We start from the raw sequence: 20,671 nt of genomic DNA, 5'->3' as shown, positions 1-20,671 counted from the left end.
TGAAACTTCTGCACGGCGCCTTCCTCTCTCCCAGGCGGCCCTCCCTCCCGGCGGCACCGCTGGTGTCCTGCATCGCAGTCACAGAAAAGGTCGGCTCCATGTCCCTCCGGGGGCCCCGGGGCCACAGCATGGCATCACGGGACACCATCTGCGGGCTGCCATTTTGGATCAAAAGGGCTGCTAATCTGTCGTGTAGCTGCTTGGCTGCAGACGGAGCACCACGGGTGTGACCCATGGCCGCGTCGGTCTTAGATGTTCGAAGGGGGGGTCTGTGTGTGATGCGGGGCTTCTGCGCAAGACGGCGCTCGGGCGTCAGGCTCGCAATCAGATGGGGGAGGCTTTCATCAGGGCCGGGATTCTGAGAAGACGACCGGCACGCCGGCGGGAGCAGGAAATGCACGTGCAGGTCGAGTGCCTGGGAATCAAAGAGTAGTTTTTACTCTCATATGATGTTCATCCTCAAGTAGCTCGAGAGAGAGATATATCCTGCTCAGTTGTAGGCAAAGGAAAAGATGATCATTAATCCTTAGGGGCTTTGCTGGAGAGGTCAAAGGTCAGAAGTGTACATGAAGGGAGGTGGGGGCCAGCCCCTGCTCAGTAAATGATACAGCTTCCTACCCCCGCCTCCCTGCCCGCTAGTCCACAAGGCCCTGGCAGCGAAAGGAATCCCTTTATCTGATGGGTTCAAGATTCTGTCGCTTTTCATGTTACAATCAATGCAAATCTGATTTATTAAGGTATCACTGCTCGCTCTGAAATCCCTCCCCTGGGGCTTTGCTGCTGCCCCCCCACCCTCCCTCGTTCCCAGCATATGCTGTTAAACAGGCAACAACCCACCCCCCCCAGTCGACAAAAGAGGCTCTTTCTCAAGCTACTGCTTGCTGCATTTTTCACCAGTGGCTGTCTCCTGCAGCGCGTGCGGGCGTGGGGGCCGTCTCCTTAAGCGCATAGGGTTGCACGTTGGGGAGCATTCAACATCAGTGGTGAAGAGTTGTCCCCCCCCCCCCCGGCAAGGAGGGACAGTAAGAGCTCAGGAGGACGGCTCCGCGCCGTCTTCCTGCAGGAATGTGCTGGCCTCCCTGCTCCTGGTCCTGGAGCCTCTGGCACTGTCAGGTGTAACAGCACAACAGTGGCCCAGCTCCCCCCACCATTCCTGCTGTAAATAGGTCACACACTCCCTCCCACACACAGGGACGTTAGTGGGTCCTGCCCTCAGAGGGCGCCCTTCCTCGAGCCCAGTCAGGTGTCTCTGTCTTGCTCCGACCTGTCCGGTCCCTCCCCTGTTGCATACTGTCATCCCAGGGGCTGGTAACCTTCTGCCCGGGACCAGTTAACCAGCATCAGCCCACCACTGGGAATAAAATAATTGCCGACTTGTTTGCTTCTCTGCTCCTGCTGCACATCTGTGCCCGTTATTTGATTCGCAGCGGTTTCTTGTTGGTTATTCTGCCAAAAAACGCTGATTGAGTCACTCCAGACCAGAGCTTTCTAATTGGATAAAATTCACATAACAAGGTGTAGGCAATGGATTAAAGTGTGGGGGTGCTCCCCCCTCCCCCCCCAAATAAATCTCTGTCCTTTCTGTTGTTGCCCTCGACTTCATAATATTGGCTGCTTATGAAGATCAGAGATGTCCTGTCGCTCACATAATTTGTCACTCTGATGGATCGAGTTCCTGTCCAGATGCCTTGGACTTGCAGCAGCGTTTTAGCTGCTCTCTCTAATCGCCCCCCCTCCCACCACCACCCCCCCACAGAGCGCCGTGATCCCAATTAAACACCGCTCACTTATCGGATTCATAATTAAATCGTGAAATTAATTAGCGCAGAATCTCTCCGGCCTCAGTGGCACCGATTAGCGTCGGCTTGTTGAACACCTCGTCGCCGTGGCGTGGCGTGACGCGGCGCCTCTCTCGCCCTAGGGATCTTCACGGATGAGGAGCGGGACCAGCTGAGGAGGTTCACCAACCGCTCCTACCTGCTGGAGAAGAAGACGCTGCAGCATGTTTGGCTGGGTCTAGTGGATATCATACTGGCGTACGCGTATGACACTCGCATCACTGAGGATGAGCACTGCGTGAGTCTTCTAGAATGCATTCCATCTGCACACTTCCCTTCGTCTTCATTAAGAAACCTGCATGCAGTATGTTGCTGTGTATATATTAATTACTCATTGGCTCTTGGTTACCTGTAGCTAACGAGATGAGCTGAGCTTCTTGACTGGAACTTCTCAAGAATATAATAGTGCTGGTTTCTTCCTGTACATGGGGAGAGTCTTTTCGCATATCTTGATCTCCATGAGGTACACGGACAGGTGGTAACAAATTTGTGGGTGGGGAGAGGGGGTGTCTCAGGGCCGGGCCATCTAGTGTCCAGCATCCCTGGAGCTTTTGGGGTTAAGGGTCTTATTTACGGGCCCAACAGCAGCATTAGTCTGCAGGCCGTGGGATTTGAACCAGTGACCATCCAGTCATGGGACCAGAGACCTAACCTGCTCTCTTGATATGACATTTCGTATTTAATGTTATTTACTCTGTCTTTTATGTGTTAATGGATTAACAAAATCAGCATTTTCATATCCTCACTTTTGTGACATCCATATTTCAACATGAGACCGGGATCCGGAAACCTTGGGGCCGGGGGGCGGGGGGGGGGGAGGTCTAGCAGGTATACAGGGCCAGAGCTGCTCATGTCACAGTACTGCAGCTGCTGTGTGAGTGAGTGTGACTGCTGACATCAGAGAGTGAGCTCCGCGGGGATCTCCACTCACGGGTGATCAAAGCAGCCTGGGATCGCCGCTCTGATACCCATTACTTGAAAGAAATTCCATCATATTTAAAAACATTATGTGATTGGCTTTTGATGATGGCATTGTAGATGTAATTACAAACACTAAAGAAGGTCTGTCATAACTGTTGTGTTTCCATGACAGTTCTGTGACTCTGCCCCCCTGCGCAGGTGTTGTAGTCAGAAGTGAGTAGTCAGAGAGTAGAGGTCCAGACCAGGATTTTGTTTCAACCAACCAGCTGAGTACTCTGTGACTGTGACTCTTTATACCCAACTGTTTGGTTGAAACAAAATCTTGGTCTGGAACTTTTACACCCTGACCTAAATTATCCACCTCTGCCTGTGGTATTCAGGACAAAAGTCTTTGCTCTCTGTCTGAATCAATTTCATGTGACCCTTCAAGTTTTGTTAAATGGGCTGCACTTTGTCATACTTTAAAAAGAACACCAACATTATCGACCCCAGTGATTGTGTGTTTCGCAGGTGGAATCAGCTTGGAATATCAGGAAGGTCAGCGGGACCCTCTGCTGGCTTGAGGTATGAGACATGAGGCACCCCCACCTGGTGGGGGCAGAGGTCTGGGGGGAAGGAGTGTTTTGTTGGGAGGGGGCCTTGATGCATTAAATGCAGGTACAACAATATGACGGCTGAATGTCCCTGTAATACAGTGTCTCCATTTAGTGCAAGAACCCTACTCTTTGCATCCAAGGCCTCAAGTAGTTGTTTAGCCTAAGTGCTCTTTGGTGCCCAGAGTTAATCCATCTGCTGTGGAAGCATAGGGCACAGGGTGCCATTTACTGTGAGGGCATCTTGAATACAGGGGAACACAATGTTGAATCTGATTTCAGTCACTGTTGATCTCCGGTGTTGATCTCCGGTGTTGATCTCCGGTGTTGATCTCCGGTGTTGATCACCAGTGTTGATCTCCAGTGATCGCTTTCCCTGTGAGGTACACCCAGTCGCCAGTGTGCCCTTTGGGCCAGAGATTCTCCCCCCATCCCAGCCAAGCATGTTTTGCTGTTGTCTCAAGTCTCTTACCATTCAAAGCACAGTTGGAGGCTTTTAGCGTGTAAAAGCTACACACCATGCGACGCACGGCCGTGGGAGACAAGATATCATTACTGCTGTGAAGCCGTAAATGAGCCCCCTGGGGTTTGAACATTTCAGATGTATTATTTATTTTTTATGAACATGTGGAGTGGTAGTTCTGCTCGCTCAAGGATGCCTAGTGTTCAGTCCTAATCCCCCCATCCTGTCAGGGATGTCCCTACCACCAGCTCGCCGTAATTGCACCGTCCTCTGTGTGCACCTGTGCAGTCGCTCCCAACCTTAGAGACTTTACCGGTCTCTCTTTTATGGATCATATGAAACCAAGTCGGCTGAATGATATCTCCCACGGCCGTGCGTCTCATGGTGTGTAACTTTTACACGCTAAAAGCCTCCAACTGCGCTCTGAATGCTGCTACATTTACACACTTCCTTCAGCCATCGAATTCTAGGATGTCGTCTGTCATTCTCTCATCCACCGAACTCCCATGGCGGCTTGATGCTGTCTAATGGCCAAGCCTCCCCCGTAGGCCGACGCAGTAAGAATCGCAAAGCTGTCCCCGGCAGCTGACTGGTAATAAGAGAAGTTTCCTCAGGTGTGCATCTTCACCTGGCTGGCAGATGGGGAAGTGGGGGTTGGGTTCAGTTCAGCCTTGAACCCAGAGGGGCTGTGGGAAGCTCTGGGCGTCTCACCTTACACCTAGAAACGGGGAGCGTTCCCAGCTTTTAGATTTATTGCATCCTAACTGCACTGCCCCCCCCCCCCCGCCCCTATCATTGTGGTCGCCTCCTACCAATATAAGAGGCAGCGGCCGAACTCTAATGATGGTGCTACTGGCACAGACCATAATAAGCCCCTCTCTACAGCAGGGGAGTCACCATCCTGTCAGAGTTTAGGATACTGTGCACACTAAAAGACCATAGAGGCTTCATTGCCAGTTTCTTGGCTGGTGGAACTTAACCAGGAAGTTCTCAAAAGGCGTCAACTTTCCCCGGATCTCCCTTTGTCTCCTGATGTTGGTGGGATGGGGGGGGGGGGCTGAGGCGCTTGAAGGTGGGAATCGCCCCAGAATAAATGTGGTGATTTAAAGACCACAGACTATTAAATACATGGTTCCAGGGGTGTTTAAGGTTTCCATCAGAATTTTCCCTCCATAAAAAGGAAATCGTTAGGAGTAATTAGCTTATAAATGACTGCAATTAGGCGGCCGCTTTGCCGCCATGTGCTTTGGTAGAGGGGGAGCAGCTGGCTGAGGAGGTCAGCTTCAGCAGCGAGTCTGCAGTTTGGCTCCATCCTCCTCAGAACTCGAGTCCCAATGCAGGCCGTTTTCACCTTCATCGTCGTGCAGTTAAATGTGCTTGAGGTGTCGGTTCAGTGTGTGTTCAGTGTCCTGTAGTAGGTGTGTTTCTGGGTGTGTTTGTGTGTGTATAATGTCCTTAGATGTTTTTCAGACCTACAGCACTCTGCAGGAAGTCTTGGTGTCTTTTGGACGAAGATGCCTGTGTTACCCACTGTTCAGACACTTTGACCTCATCACCACAGTCATCCATGATGCAGCCTTAATATTCCAGTCAGGTTGGTGGGCCGTCTTCACCACTGTTGCACTGTGTTTCCGAGGGTGGGGGGGGGTCACGGGGACATGGGAGGCCTGTCGCAGTGTGATTATGTGGAATTCTGTAGGTGGGGAAACCCGAGTGGATATCTCTCTCAGCTCTTGAGAGAATGACGTCTTGTCATTCTCTCGATGTTTTCTGCATTGGATCCTGTCTCCATGCTTAAGCTATAGAACCTGGGACCCACGAAAAGAGGATGCATCAGTGTTAAGACGCTTCTTAAGTTTTGGGGATAACTCGCCAAGTCCCGGTTCCCTTGTTTAACTTGGTTTGGTTTCTCCAGAAATAATAAATGAAAAGTCAAAAAAAAAAGTATGAGCTTGATATATCGCACTCACTTGCCAGGTATTAATACTCTGCTGAAAAATTTGTGAAACTCATACTAGTAGCTTGAGGCTATTCTGGCTCACAAAACCTGAAATGCCTGATTTTTGTGTTTGTTTGTATGTTTTTGCGGTTCCTGCCATGGCCATTTATCACCTTATTAAATGCGACGGCCCTCTCCCTGCTGCTCCTCAGTGATATAACCAGCTCCGTGAATTTTGAATGAGAGCGTGATATTTTATATTGCAGTCACGTAACTGCCATTTTTCTGTTTTGTTTAATTTTTTTAAATATAAACCGTCATTGCCGCTCAGTACCGCCATCTTGCTGCGGTCATGGAATTGCACCTGGTGCCTGCGCTCTGCACATGTCAGTGTGAGTGACGTAACCCTCTAGGAGACGTAAATAAAATAAGTGCGTGATGATTGCCGGGAAGGTCCGTCTGCATCGGCCCGCCAGCTTTTTCGTTCCCCCCAGCGAGAGCAGAGTGAGAGAATGGGTTTGGTTGGAAATGTGCTCTTCGAATGGCTCTTCAGAGAACTAAAATGCTTCAGTCTGTTTCATTCTTTGCTTGCCTGGAATAAGGAAAATGTTGTGCCAAGACGTATCTTGTTTGCAGACATGGGCACTTGCCTGCAGTTCGGTTACCAGGAAGGGCTGAAAAGACGCGTGTTTCACCGGCATGTTCCAGTTGATCGGCAGCACTTGCCAAACTGGGGAAAGGCCAGAACTGGAAATATTCGTATGTTTCCTTTTTTCCCTTTCCTGAGGTGTTAATGTGGTCTTGCCTGTTATTTAATTAGCGACACGCTCGTTATCAGAAGCAGCAAAGTAGCATGACGGGACGCCATCGGAGCTGCAGGGTGTGTGATTTGGGATTTTTTTTCTGTCCTTTTTTTCACCCGGTGGTTGGGGGGGGGGGGGGGGGATTCACACAATCAAGGGGGGGGGGGGTGTCCTTGAAGACATAAAAAGAGGCCATTTTGCCAGGAAGCAGGGGGAGGGTCCAAGACGAATGAAGAGGCTCTCAGCACAGACAACCGGAGGTTGTGATACTCATGGGGAGAATCATACTCTGATACCTAAACGGGGGAAGCTAGGAGCAGGTAGGAGGTAGACTGTCCCCCCTCCCATTAGAAAAGCAGTCTGATCTTTGGCAGGAATCTCAGCTTCATTTCAGTGTCATGACAGACCATCACAACTGACTCAATCCAGTACATGTTCTACATAATCTAGGCAACACTGATAAGTAATGGCATTGCACAGGTAACGACATTTTTAATTAGCTTCAATCATCAATAGAAACCATACGGTGAAGTCTGTGCAAAAGTTGCTCTTCCAAATGCTGCGGTCACATCTGCATGCAGAGTCTGTTGCAGGTTGCCCGTTCCCCCGCAGATCAGAGACAGGTCTGCACCACGTGCCGCATGACGGTGAACCGAGAGCCTTCCAGCAGCATTCAGAACAGGAAGGCAGGATTGTGAGAAGGACTGTTTACTTTGATATATGCGAGCGGTATGTTATCTTAATGTCAAAACCTCGCAGTTGGAGGCTTCGCAGTGTAAATATGCTCAGGATGCGCGCGGTAAGATTATCCTCCTGGCGGCAGTTTAACATGTTTGAATGGCAGCAAATGAAAAGCCTCTTAAGGCCTAGATTAGCATCTCTGTGTCTTATTAGGCATTAAGCTTGAGACGATTATACCAGGAGGCTTTCCAGGAACGAGCTGCTGCCTCTGATTTGTGCCTCTAACCCCGGCGGCCTTCATTTCATGAGGAGCATTTGAGGTCATCCGGGGTCAGGTGGACCTTCTCATCTCTGCAGGGCTGCTCTGACCTTACTTCTCAGGACCTTATTGACTTTTTTGTGTAGGTTTGTGTTATATAATATGGATCTAAATGGTACATATGTGCTGCTAAGATTTTTACAGGATTTATCTTCAGATTTCATGTACCTGCAAAGTATTAATTCTTAGTTCACCAGCTTAGGAAGCTACTAATTGACTTATAACAAAAGGAACGGTTACTTAGTAACTATGCAATATTTATTCTTTCTATAGAGAAAAGTCACTTCTGGAATGCAAAAAATGAAGCGATGTCAGAATGCTCCAAGTCATGTCAGATTGCTTGATGAAGCATAATTCAATAAGAGCTCAGCAGAGTAAAGAAGGGCAGGACTCGGAGAGGACATCAGGGACATCTCTGTGCCTGTGGGGCGAACAAGCGCCAAACGCGACCTCATTGCTCTCTGAGTCGGAGAGTAGCGTTTCCTCTGCCGCGTGGTGGATCGCTGGCAGTTTGCATACGTGTGCCCAGGGTTGATGTCGATAGTGTGAAGGGGAAAGCCTCAATGAGATCACAGCGTGAACAGATGCAAGCCTCTTTTGTTTCGCTGAGAGGACTCACTAACAGCTGGTTATTCCTGAGAATGTCTTGCACGTAAACGGATCAGGTTGCATTTCCAGGGTTTCTGTTGTTGGAGCGCTCGCTCTTTGTCTTAAGAGCATGAAAGCACTGGTGCAGAAATGACAGACGGTGCCTAATGATGCATTAGTGTGCTTTGTGTCCCTGAAAGTTTTGTCTTTCGTAAAAACCTCGGAAGTGGTATCAGAGGGTAAATATTTGGTATTCAGATTTTGATCGTTTGTTGTTCACCTTGTTGGGATTCAACTCCTTTCACTTACCTGGTCAAGATGTCCAAGAGTAGATCAGTCTATTAGCTATAAAATCTCTGAATGCTTAGCAGACCCTGTGGTGACTGGCTGGCATTTCCCCTTCACAGCCCTTCATTCTTAAATCTGTAGCAGACTTGGCCTCCTTAAACATGGGCGTGTCCTCCCTGTTTGAAACCCCTGGCTACTTCCCACTCGGTATCGACTCTTAATCACTTTATCCAGCTACTCTTTGAATGGTACAGCGTCATTTATGCCTTAATAGTTCACATCATAACTCATACTAGTTCAGACTTTTATTCATGGCTCCAGATAATTTATCGTAGCGTCGCGTGACCCTGTCGTCCAGCCTCAGCATGCCCTCCAGGGTTCGCTGCTCTTCCCCTCGATCGATCGATCTCTGCGGGTAGCGCTGACCTCATCAGAGCCCCGGATACGCGCCGAACAGGCCGTGCTTATCACAGTACAGTCACCAGCAACTTGGGACCCCCCCCCCCCCCGAAAGCCTGCCCCGCTCAGGGGCGGCAGGGCAAAGGTAATGTTGGGAGTGGGACCAGACTGGGGGCTCCTGTGGTTTCCAGTTTCCGTGGGCTGTAAAAGCTCCGCTTCCAATGGGAACCAAATGTTTGCTCAGGGCTTTCCTGCAGCACAGGGACCCCATCCAGTCTCTGTGGCCTGGAATGTCTCTGGCGGGACAGACGGCAACGAAATCCGTAGGCGCTGTCCCGCTGTGCCGGGGGCCTCCGCTCGACGCCGCGGTTTCGATGTGGAGATGTAAACGCGGCCGGGGCGTCGTAAACGGCACTGTCCTGGACACAGCCTGAGCGGTGTGCTGAAATTCCCTGTCCCGTTGCCCATCCTTGTACATCCAAGCCTGAATGGGAATTTTACGCGTTGATTAAATTTTTTTTTTTTTTTTTTTTTTATCGACATTCGCCGAGAGTTCAACCAAAACTGCAGACTTGCAATTTTTTTTTTTTAGCTCGCTCCACGACTTCCGCAGAAGGATGTGACACAGTGAGCTGTCAGAAATGCACACCTCTCCCGACTGCCATTATTTTGACTTAAATGACAACCTCCTGTGTGGCACCACGCTCAACACATTGGGTGACACTGTTTCGACACACCAGCACTGCAGGGTCAACTCTGAGATCACACTTGTCAGCTTAAAAAAAATGCGAGTGGTTAGAAATGGTTTCATTTCATTTCAAATATCACCCATCAGCTCTTGAATTTTCAGTGTGTTTTATGAACATGTTGACTATGAGAGAGTCTGACTGCGGGAGCGGGTTCACTGGGTCATGTTGGACCCCTGGATTATGATACTCATCTCAGTGGTCCAATAGATCCAAGCTGGTGTTGGGATTTAGAGTTAGCTTGACTTTATTGGTTTATCTAAAGAACGTAAAGCCAGCTATGTCCCTCAGCGGCCCCGTAACATCATCAGCATGACAGGTGAGACTGCGCTGTGGTAAACCACAGGTCGTTAATGAAAGGGTTGCTTTGATAAACGGTTCATTAGAGCAGTATTTGTTTATTGTGGTCAGTGACCAGGCTTGACGCATCCTTTCCAGAAGTGGAGATTTCAGGTCTAGAGAGTACAAATCCAGACCAAGATTTTGTTTCAACCAACCAGTTGAGTACTCTGTGACTGTGACTCTTTATACTCAACTGGTTGGTTGAAACAAAATCTTGGTCTGGATTTGTACTCCCTGGACCTGAAACCTCCACCTCTGGTCCTTTCCCAAAGAAGGTTTCAGTGGGTTACTTTTACATCAATAGCCCCATTTCCCTTCAGCTTATCTATTGATAATCATGCTTTAAATATGCTGTGAATGATCGTCCAAACCTCCCAGGTTTATTCTTTTTGTTTTGAAGCCTGATTATGATTTTATTGCTCATATACATGCTGCTTTTTTCATGGCACAGTGGTCTCTGGGCGGCACTTACCGTGATAAAACTGTCCTCGTCGCCGCAGTTCGCCAGGTTTCGCCCACACATTCGAAAACAGCACTGCTGGGAGAAACTGGAATTTCGCAGGATTTTCCGCGTGATAAGGAGACATGAATAAGCGCAGATCAAAGTCGATGCCTGCTGGCCAGTCTTGCCTTGTTGGCACTCGTCTGTTTGTTTGATGTGTTCTGTAAGTTCGAAGCACTTTTAAAATCCGGTGTCATGAATATTCAGTTGACAAATCGAGCCTCAGCCTGTTCCCGAGAGTCAGCAGCGAATTCATCACTATATCCTCCTGAAGAAGGATAGTACTGTGTTTTGGCTTAAATATTGGCTTCAAGATAAAGATTAAAAGAAAGACCTAAAGCGATCCAAATGTACTTTGTGTCTAGACCGCTTTGGTTCTCTTTTCTTCCTGCCCAAGAAGGCCATGTCATTTTTCTCATAGCCAATCGGATCTGCCTTTTGCTTCCACCTGGTTTGATTCCAGCGTCTCCAGCCTTAGAAGGCTGCAGATTTTGGTTGGTTCTCACTTTTCCTCACCTTTTCTTCACTTCCCTAAAGTCGTTATTCACACTTGTGTACAAGGAGCTTGGGTGGCTGGTTGTAAAGTCATCACCAGCCTCAAGATTCCACTCCAAAGCAGCATAAACATCACCGTTAGAGGGGTTGAGCCTCTGATCGGTTCCTCCTTAAAGATTGCCGTTACCCACTGGAGTGATTGTCTTCCTTCTCTCCTTCCTTCTTTGCCCAGGGAAGGCCTGTGTGCTTAAGTGCCTGCTGGACGTTCACAAGATCTTCAGGGAAAATGACCCCGCCTACATTCTCAATGACCTCTACATCACGGATTACTGTGTGTGGATCCAGAAGGTCAAGTAAGTTCTGAGACCATAATCCCCTCAGAGATGCCACCCCCTGGTAAAAAGAGAATTATTAGGCATCATTTGATCTTTGCCTGACAGGTTTTAGGAGATGCGGTTCCTCGGGGGGGGGGGTTGCTTAACGACCCTCACAGCCATTCCTCACCCCTGCCTCCCCCCTGCCTAATGACTCACATGTTTAAAAAGGCCCCCTTGGGTGCATGATTCACAAATGGGGCACGGCCTCTCATCGCCTGGGGTTCAGCCAAGCGGCGTGTTCCCCCATAAGACATCCGGCTGAGCAGTGCGTGCCTGTTGCCCTGTGCCCCACTCTGGACACGATGAAAGGCCCGTGACGATTTGTACAAGTCGACAGATTTCACAATGTTCTGGAAACAAAGTGGCCTGGCACCCAATTAATAATGCATTAGTGAAAATCTTTGACATGGGCTGTAGTTTGGGGGTGTCAGCAGCGCTGCGAGGGGCAGCTTGGTGTCCTATTGCAGTGTATGCATACCGGGATGCGATACTGCTTTGGTGTCCTATTGCAGTGTATGCATACCGGGATGCGATACTGCTTTGGTGTCCTATTGCAGTGTATGCATACCGGGATGCGATACTGCTTTGGTGTCCCATTGCAGTGTATGCATACCGGGATGCGATACTGCTTTGGTGTCCTATTGCAGTGTATGCATACCGGGATGCGATACTGCTTTGGTGTCCTATTGCAGTGTATGCATACCGGGATGCGATACTGCTTTGGTGTCCTATTGCAGTGTATGCATACCGGGATGCGATACTGCTTTGGTGTTCTATTGCAGTGTATGCATACCGGGATGCGATACTGCTGGGGTGTCCTATTGCAGTGTATGCATACCGGGATGCGATACTGCTGGGGTGTCCCATTGCAGTGTATGCATACCGGGATGCGATACTGCTGGGGTGTCCCATTGCAGTGTATGCATACCGGGATGCGATACTGCTGGGGTGTCCCATTGCAGTGTATGCATACCGGGATGCGATACTGCTGGGGTGTCCCATTGCAGTGTATGCATACCGGGATGCGATACTGCTTTGGTGTCCTATTGCAGTGTATGCATACCGGGATGCGATACTGCTTTGGTGTCCTATTGCAGTGTATGCATACCGGGATGCGATACTGCTTTGGTGTCCTATTGCAGTGTATGCATACCGGGATGCGATACTGCTGGGGTGTCCCATTGCAGTGTATGCATACCGGGATGCGATACTGCTGGGGTGCCCCATTGCAGTGTATGCATACCAGGATGCGATACTGCTGGGGTGTCCCATTGCAGTGTATGCATACCGGGATGCGATACTGCTGGGGTGTCCCATTGCAGTGTGTGCATACCGGGATGCGATACTGCTGGGGTGTCCCATTGCAGTGTATGCATACCGGGATGCGATACTGCTGGGGTGTCCCATTGCAGTGTATGCATACCGGGATGCGATACTGCTGGGGTGTCCCATTGCAGTGTATGCATACCGGGATGCGATACTGCTTTGGTGTCCCATTGCAGTGTATGCATACCGGGATGCGATACTGCTTTGGTGTCCCATTGCAGTGTATGCATACCGGGATGCGATACTGCTTTGGTGTCCCATTGCAGTGTATGCATACCGGGATGCGATACTGCTTTGGTGTCCTATTGCAGTGTATGCATACCGGGATGCGATACTGCTGGGGCTCAGAGCAGCAGGCAGTGTTGCATCTCAGTTAATGCCATGCAGTGTTGCATGCTGAGCACCTGCAATGTGCTGTATCACTGCGATGTATCGTTATCGCAGTATAGATGGCGCGATGACGTGCAGCGTTCAGAGGTCTGGCTCGACACGGGCCGCAGCTCACAGATCCGATTCCCGCTGCCGTGGCAAGTGGGCTAAATCAGAGACGGGTGCAGGCCGGGAGGTGGGATGGCAGAAGGGCCTTTGAGGATGACTGAGCTCCCATCTGACCTCCCTGATTGTCAGAGTCCGCTCTCTGCTGGAGTCTCTTGACTGGAGTGTATGTGTGCATGTGTGTGGGCGTGCGTGCATGTGTGTGCATGCATGCGTGTGTGTGTGTGTGCATGTGTGTTTGTTTGCATGCATGTGTGTGTGTGCATGTGTGTTTGTTTGCATGCATGTGTGTGTGTGCATGCGTGCACATATGTGTAGGGACACGTGTGCCTGTGCATGTGTGCTCACGTGTGTGTGTGTGTGTGTGTGTGTGTGTGTGTGTGTGTGTGTGTGTGGGAGAGCACATGTGTGCATGTATGTGTGCACGTATGTACAGTATAAGCATACACAGTATACATATGTTTGTGTGTGCATGTGTACACATATGTGTACACATATGAGACCCCCTTTCCACTTTGCACTGACTTCCACAGTAGGGTGTGACCACAGTGAATCAATACAAGTGCAGAAAGCTACACTAGTTGTTCAGTATCATTTTTTTTTAAGCGGTAGATAAAGTTAACTTTGCTAACACTGTTAACTTGTTTGCTCAGATGCTTTTGTTAACTGACCCAGCATTTGATAATCCATCCATCCATTCGTCCTGCAAACAGTTACCGCCCGTACAAGGTTGTGGGGCTGTATACACATAGTTATATTATGGGCCATTTACGGATGCCGGTTTGCCTGCAGTAAATTTTGCTGAACTGCAGGTGGAAACCCACAAGACACGAGGAGAACATGCGAACTGCACAGACAGCAGTGCGGGGATTCAGATCCCTGTCATGCCACAGTGCTGCCACCCTTTCATCACACCTGCTCTGTATTCTGTATGTCTGGTACTAATATGTAAATTCTGGTTAATTGAATATTGTCCTGCAATAGTATACCCACCTCAGCCTCTCTGACAGCCCCTCTGCTGTTACATCGTTACGAGAGCAAACCTGTTCGCTTCTGACTGATGTAATTTTCTTCCAAAAAATGCAAGCCATGTCTCCCTGGTTAACTTCATTGGGGCCACTTGGTTCTGTTCCACCACCCCCCCGGTAGGCAAATGAGTGTGATGTCGTCATCTTTAGTTACTCTCTGACAGACCCCGCAGGTCAGGCTCCGTGTTTCTGTCTCCGGCTCGCTGTTAGATGCCTTTCGACGCCCCGGCCAGTGCATATATTTCTTCCTGCGTGACTTGCTGCAAGCAAGAAGGGTGCTGGACTCGTAACGGGCTCGTACAGCCCATGATTTAGCCCCCCCCCTCAGCCGTATGACTGCCGTTTACCTCCGATAAGGCGTCCTGTCCACCGAGACAGCCCCCTCAGATTTACGCCAACGTTAAGAGCACGTCGTGATTTAATCCCTGGGGATGCCACAGGAAATGCGTGTCTGGCAGTGCAGAGAGCCTGAGGATAGAGCGAGCGGGGGAGCGGGGGGAGCGGGGGGAGCAGCGTCCCGCCGGAGCGGCGGCGTGAGCGTTGAGCCGGCCCACGTCCGTCTGTCACGCACCGTGTCTCTGTCTGCTTGCCCGCTCTGCTGCGCTGGCAGGTGGTGCCGAAAATGTGGGTCTCCCCACTGCCCAACCGTCAGCCACATTTATTTGCTCACGTGCAGTGTGGACCGGGACCCACCAGCTCCGTGCCTTCAGCTGTTCACCTTTACCTGTTTTTAGCTGTGTTAGGCAGGCCAACCCCTTGCAAAGCACCCAAAACTCTCCGCCCCTCCTTCCTGGCTGACTGCAGCATTCCAGCGATGTCGAACCAAGATGCTTCTCATCTTCACCACCCTGCAAAGATTACTCCCCATGGCCACCTCGCGAACCACACGCCAATTAGAAAGCACGTCGACTTCGTCAGGTCCATACCGACTCCATTACATGGGCCTTTAAATCCTCCATCAGCCACCTGCTTTTAAAACTCGGGGTTTCCCTGCTAAGCGAGCGAGCCACGGTAAAGCGTCCTGCAGCCGGTTCCCATAAACAGTTAAACCTGAGAAGCCATGTGCGAAAATAAACACCACTTGTCAGAGAAGTGAAATTAACTACAGCTGGCAGGAGCTGGTTAGTTAAGTATAACTACCCTTCCAGCATGAGCAACAGGAATAATTTATTAAATTGACGTGATATTTAAAGATAATTGGAGGGTGGGACTGAAACACATCACTTACCGTAAGCAATGATTCCGGGGCGTGGGGAGTGTATCCTACCCTTTCCAAGTATTAGCCAGTAGCCTCATAAAAAAACTATGCAGCATTTCACAGCAGCTGTCATGGATGGCACCAAGATACGTGCCGCTAATGAGAGGTCCGCTCCTCTCCCGGTGGCCATCGGGGGGCGCCAACACACGCCCCGCCACTCACACTGTTCCTCTAGTGAGGTTTCACATGGAGCGCACAGTTAAAAGGTGAAAAGCGTTGGCAGTAATAAGGATGACCTATCGTCACCTTACAGGTGCTATTTGGGGAGGGGGGGTCCTCCCCAAGATGCTGTGGGGGAGGTGCAGGGTCCACGCATGTTCACATACCCCCCAGGGTCCCAGGCTGACCTGTCTGATGCCTGTCATTGTGTTTTTAAGACGCTGGGTGCTAGGGAGTGTCCTTTAAGTGCAGCTTGAGTTAACTCCATGGAGAGCATGTGGAGTTTGGCGCAGAGCAGTTGGCAAGCGTGTGGGATGATTTTAGCCACTGAATTTGCTCTGCCGGGACACTTACTGAGCTTTTCAAGGAACCTCGAAGTTGATTATATAATGAACAGTATGTACAGAAATTCATTTTTCTTCATCATCATCATCATCACCACTGCTCCATGACGTTTCTGTCACATATAAGACTTTTCAAAAAATAATATATGAAATAGTCTTGGTTGTCCTCTTAGTCAAAAACGTTTCAGTGATTCTCATCTGTATGACTGTAAGGCTCTATTCCTGAATATAATTACTCATTCGAGTACCCCCTACCCAAGGCTGCACAGGGCACAGGGCCGGGGTACTCCCTGGGTGGGGCGCCAGGCTAGGGTACTCTCCCGCTACACTAATGGAATCTGCAGAACATCCCCAGAAGGGCTTTGGTATCCAGTCAGCGTATCAAACCGACAGCAGAAGTTCCGGTGGCTGCTAGACCTTGGTGCTGTTTAGGAATTTCACATCGTTGGTGTTAGGCAGGGGACCCTGGCTTGGGGGGGCGGGGGTTGGCTGTGTCATCCCCTGACCTAGGCCCAGGGCTCATGCATACTCCACCCCTGAGGCATGGCTTACAGAGGCATGGCTTACAGAGGCACTGCTTCCATGCACTTTCCTATAAGTGTAAGCAGGAGATCAATGTGCACCAAGACAGAAAAGATGGGACTTGGGGTGACTGCACTGCGGGGGGATGCGGCAGAAGCATTGCTGAAGGCCCCCGTGAAGGAGTGATGTGCTGTAATGCGTGGTGGGCTTTCCCTGCTACACTCTCATTGGCGTCTGCTGAGCAGGAGCGCCAGGGAGACCGAACGGCACTAGGAAGCATCCGCCGGTGTGCAGGTGGCATTTATCGGTATCTGACAGCTCCCCTCACCAAAAGATGATGGGGATTTAAAGATGGCGGCCTCCTGTCTCCAAGGTAGCAGAAGCAGTTAAACATTAAAAGTTCCTGTAACTTTTTTTTTTTTATGTCCCCATTACCTCTGGGTTAGATGGTCATTGATGGTCACGTTCAGATCCTCCCCCTGAACGGCAGTCCCATCTTGCCGGGGCTGTGTGAGTCCCCTCGCTGAGCAAGGCCTGTGACGGTTACCATGTCCCCCGCACCACCTCCTCCGCCCTGCAGGAGGCGAGTGACCTCATTGCCTCCATCCACGCCTCTAGAAAGCGGACACTGCCAAATGCTGGCTGTCCACTGGCCAGCTCGCCGTTCCAGGAGCTCGTGGGCAGAGCGCACCATCTGAAATGATTTCCTCATTGCCGGCCTTCCCTTTGGGGCCAGACGACCTGCCGACAGCCAGCGTTGGTCCTGCACATGGAAATATGGTGTCGTGACCAAGTGAAACCCTTGAGCACCAATTGAACCATTGGCTATAATTGTTTACATCCCAACCTGTGCTGGTTTGTCTATTTGTGAGTCCCTGGGTGGAGGCTGGAGGTTGTAAAACAGTGAGGCAGAGTTTATCATCTAAGTGTGCAGTGGTTTTGGAAGACAGGCTCATGCAGCCCACATGCATGCTTCTGTTACCCGGGATTCCTTGACTTTCTCAAGCCCCTCCCACTCTGATTTAAAAAAAAAAAGGCGCACAGCTCTAAGGCCTGATTGGCTTACGTCATGAACTAATCCCTCCCCAATCCGGGCAAAAATAAATTACTCTCCTACTGTGGAGGGAGCAGAGGAACCTGCAGTTCATGCGCTCAAGGACACCTTCCAGACATGAGAGGTGAATTCTGGGAGTCTTTGGAGTGCTGGTCCCCCCCCCCCAGGGGGACATGGAGGACTCCCTGGAGGCACTGCCTCGTCCGTCCTGTGTGCCCCCCGCCCCTGGTACTATTGGTTAACGAGTATAGCTAAGGAAACAGAACATGGCTTTTCTTACTGCCATTGTGTGGGGTGGGTGGGTGTTGGAGGGGGGTGACGCCTAGGAGTGGCACTTAAGGAACCTGGATAATGAGCAGCTTTTGTGCTGTACTCAGGGCCTTAATATCCTGGTGGGAAAGTGATTTGAGACTTCCTCTCAGCGAGGAGAGCCCTCCCGTGAGGATGCGGGGCACAAAGAACCCCCCCCCCCAAGGCAGCACACAGTGATCACGCCCGTCTCACAGATTTATCTCCCGCCCCCACACTTCGCTTTGTTTGGAGTGTGGGAATGCTGAGATCCGCGTGGGGTCTGCCGAGAACAGCCGAGGGCTTCGTGATGACTGTGAATTTGCATCTCTGTTGAGAACCAAGCGATCTGCTGGTGGCATCCCGTCCTCCTCTTTACGGTGGGGTGGGGTTGTGTAGGGCGATTCCATCACACTCCACTCGCTGGGAATTGAGTCACGAAGGGGGGGGGGGGGGTTGTGAATCGGCCCATTGGGAAGGTGTAGCCCCTAGGGGGATATACCGAGATCAAACCGCGTCCGGAATTTGTGTTCCTCTGCCGACAGACTGAGGAGACCATCAAGCTGAGCGAGTGACTCGAGCTCCCCAAGGTCCAATAAAAATACCGGCCAGAGCTCGCCCGCTAATTATGTGCAGCGATCAGCTGTGGCCTTCTCCTTCCAGGCCTAAAGACAGCCTGCGGCGGGGGGGGGGTACACGTAAAAGCCCCCAACACCAAGAAGCTATAATGCACTGCATGGCGTTCAGTAGACTCTTAGGTGTTCAGCTGGGGTCATTTCACTCTCCGGGACGGTTCGCTGTCTCGCCCAAGAGTTAATAATGTGCCATTTTCGCCTGTCCGTGAGATTTGGCATGTGATTAGTACGGAGGCTGCCACAGCGGCATGCCTTGTCACAGATTGAAATGAGTTCTCCTTCAGGCTCCTCCTTTGGTGTCTAAAGAAGGTAATGAGCTCTGAACGTGGCCGCTGGCGCCTACGCTGACATGACAGATCCACAACTCCCCGGCCTACTCAGAAGAGGCACATTCTGTGTGTTCGGGCTGGTGGACCCTGTCAGCTTCCTCAAGGGCTTTAGGCTTGGGTCACTGGGGACACGCATGAGTTTGAGAAAATGAGAAGAAGGGGCTCCCTCTGACCTGACACAGGATGCCTGATGTCTGCCGTCATGGGAACCTGTCCTCATAGCCCCCCCCTGGTCCTTTATCTGGTTTTCAGTGTAACCGTCACGGAGCACACAATTGCACGATGAACTCTTTAGTGATGGCTGTTTTCTGGAAAATAGCAAGTACAGGATCAGAATGCCTGAATGTGACAGCTGAATCTCAGCGTCCCAACTTCTGCTAGGGGTCTGGCCATCAAGCTGCACTCACATGTTCCTTCATCTCCCGGCAGGTCCAAGAAGGTGGTGGCCCTGGCCGAGCCACTACTCAAGGCATCACTGACGAAGGAGGATATGGAGCTGGAGCTGGATCTTCTGGAGAAGGTGGCGATGGAGGGAGAAAGTCAAGAGGAGGAGGGCGATGAGGGGGAGGAAGATGAGACAGAGGATGAAGAGGAGGAGGAGGAAGATGAGAAAGAGGGCCTGAGAATGGAGGGAAGTTCTTCCTGGTCCCACGTTGAGGGACAGCTCAGCAGTGACAGGACCTCCTTGTCACCGAAGAGCGACCATGTCTCCATGAAAGAGGAAGGACCTGCGGCCCCCAGCCAGAGACTCATCCAGGAGCTGGTGGAGACAGTGGAGGTGGGATTAAGGGTGTCGGAGCCCGGTGACTGCGAGGTGGGCGCGGCAGACGGCGTGGAGACGCGGGACGTAGGCACCCCTCAGGGGACCCTCCTGGAAGTGCGTCCGTACAAAAACCCGCTGCTGATTGTGCCCACTGCCGGAGAGGACGACGGCATCTGGCAGGGGCCCAGCGGCCTGTAAACGCCTGTCAGACAGGTGCCACCCACAGCGTGTGATGACTGCGACCCTCACAAAGCTTGTCACCCGCTCTGCTTTGCTTCTGTAAATCCTGCTACCTCCCATTTCCATAGAGTAGCAGGTGGAGTCTTTGCCATAGTCTTTGAGTTTTATCGAAGGAAAATATTTAAACTGAGAAGCCCGGGACTTGACCCCGAGCCCCAGCGTGTTTGACGAGCCTTCTTGGAATATTCATACTTCACAGGAATTCAAATTAATTTCCACTAAAGTGTTTTTTTTATTTGTTGTAATCAGTGTTCTTTGGAATCTGTTCATCCATTTCTGCATCTTATTGTAACTGTTGGAAATTAATATTAGCTAAAAGCCTGATCATTGTTTCTCCTAAGTCTGAATTAATCATTGTTCATAAGACAGTTGTGCTCATTCTTGTTCCATGTTGGTTACACATTTCAGCTGAATATTTTTCCCGAACTTTTGTACATCTCATGTGCATTTTTATATTGTTCTGTTGATTGGATCAAAATTAAAACTGGATTCCTGTTGTGATTAAGCATCTTTTACCTTGAGAGGAACTGAAACTTTTAACAACAGAAAACAGTTTAATAAGTAGCCTCACTGCCTGTGTGATCTTGCTGAAAGTGTTCATCTGGTGGATCATGTGACTGCCCCCCCCCTTTCCAGAAAACCACCGCTGGCTGGTTTCATACCTCAGCCGAATGATCATCATGCCGCCTTCATGCCAGCGCGTCAGTTTGTGGTCACCGCTCTACATCCCACATTTTTATTTTCACATTTCCTCACGAGCAGATGACCGAAGTCAGGCAGATGATCCGGAAGCATCTGAAGCCCACGCCCATTCTGCCCTCAAGGCTCACTATAATAAACTGATATGAAGCCTTTTATTCGCCACTTGCACAAGTATGAGTATAGGTACATTGGAATGCTTCCTGTCGCCGACCCCATCATGAGACACACAGACAC

At 50.5% G+C, this 20,671-nt stretch overlaps 1 protein-coding gene across 1 annotated transcript in view; it reads left to right on the top strand.

The window, feature by feature from the left end:
- shq1 (SHQ1, H/ACA ribonucleoprotein assembly factor) overlaps positions 1–20,236 on the top strand; it is a 29,607-nt gene extending 9,371 nt beyond the window's left edge. The window contains exons 8-12 of the mRNA XM_023794030.2: positions 1,922–2,076; positions 3,270–3,323; positions 5,286–5,409; positions 11,150–11,270; positions 19,162–20,236. Coding sequence (XP_023649798.2) covers positions 1,922–2,076; positions 3,270–3,323; positions 5,286–5,409; positions 11,150–11,270; positions 19,162–19,693 — 986 coding nt within the window. The 3' untranslated portion in view covers positions 19,694–20,236. The remainder of the gene's footprint in view (positions 1–1,921; positions 2,077–3,269; positions 3,324–5,285; positions 5,410–11,149; positions 11,271–19,161) is intronic.
- Positions 20,237–20,671: the final 435 nt, after the last annotated feature.

Source organism: Paramormyrops kingsleyae, chromosome 8 (genome assembly GCF_048594095.1).
Source record: "Paramormyrops kingsleyae isolate MSU_618 chromosome 8, PKINGS_0.4, whole genome shotgun sequence".
Classification (NCBI taxonomy): Eukaryota; Metazoa; Chordata; class Actinopteri; order Osteoglossiformes; family Mormyridae; genus Paramormyrops; species Paramormyrops kingsleyae.
The sequence above is the reverse complement of the archived record's forward strand: the minus strand, read 5'-3'. Positions and strand labels throughout refer to the sequence as shown.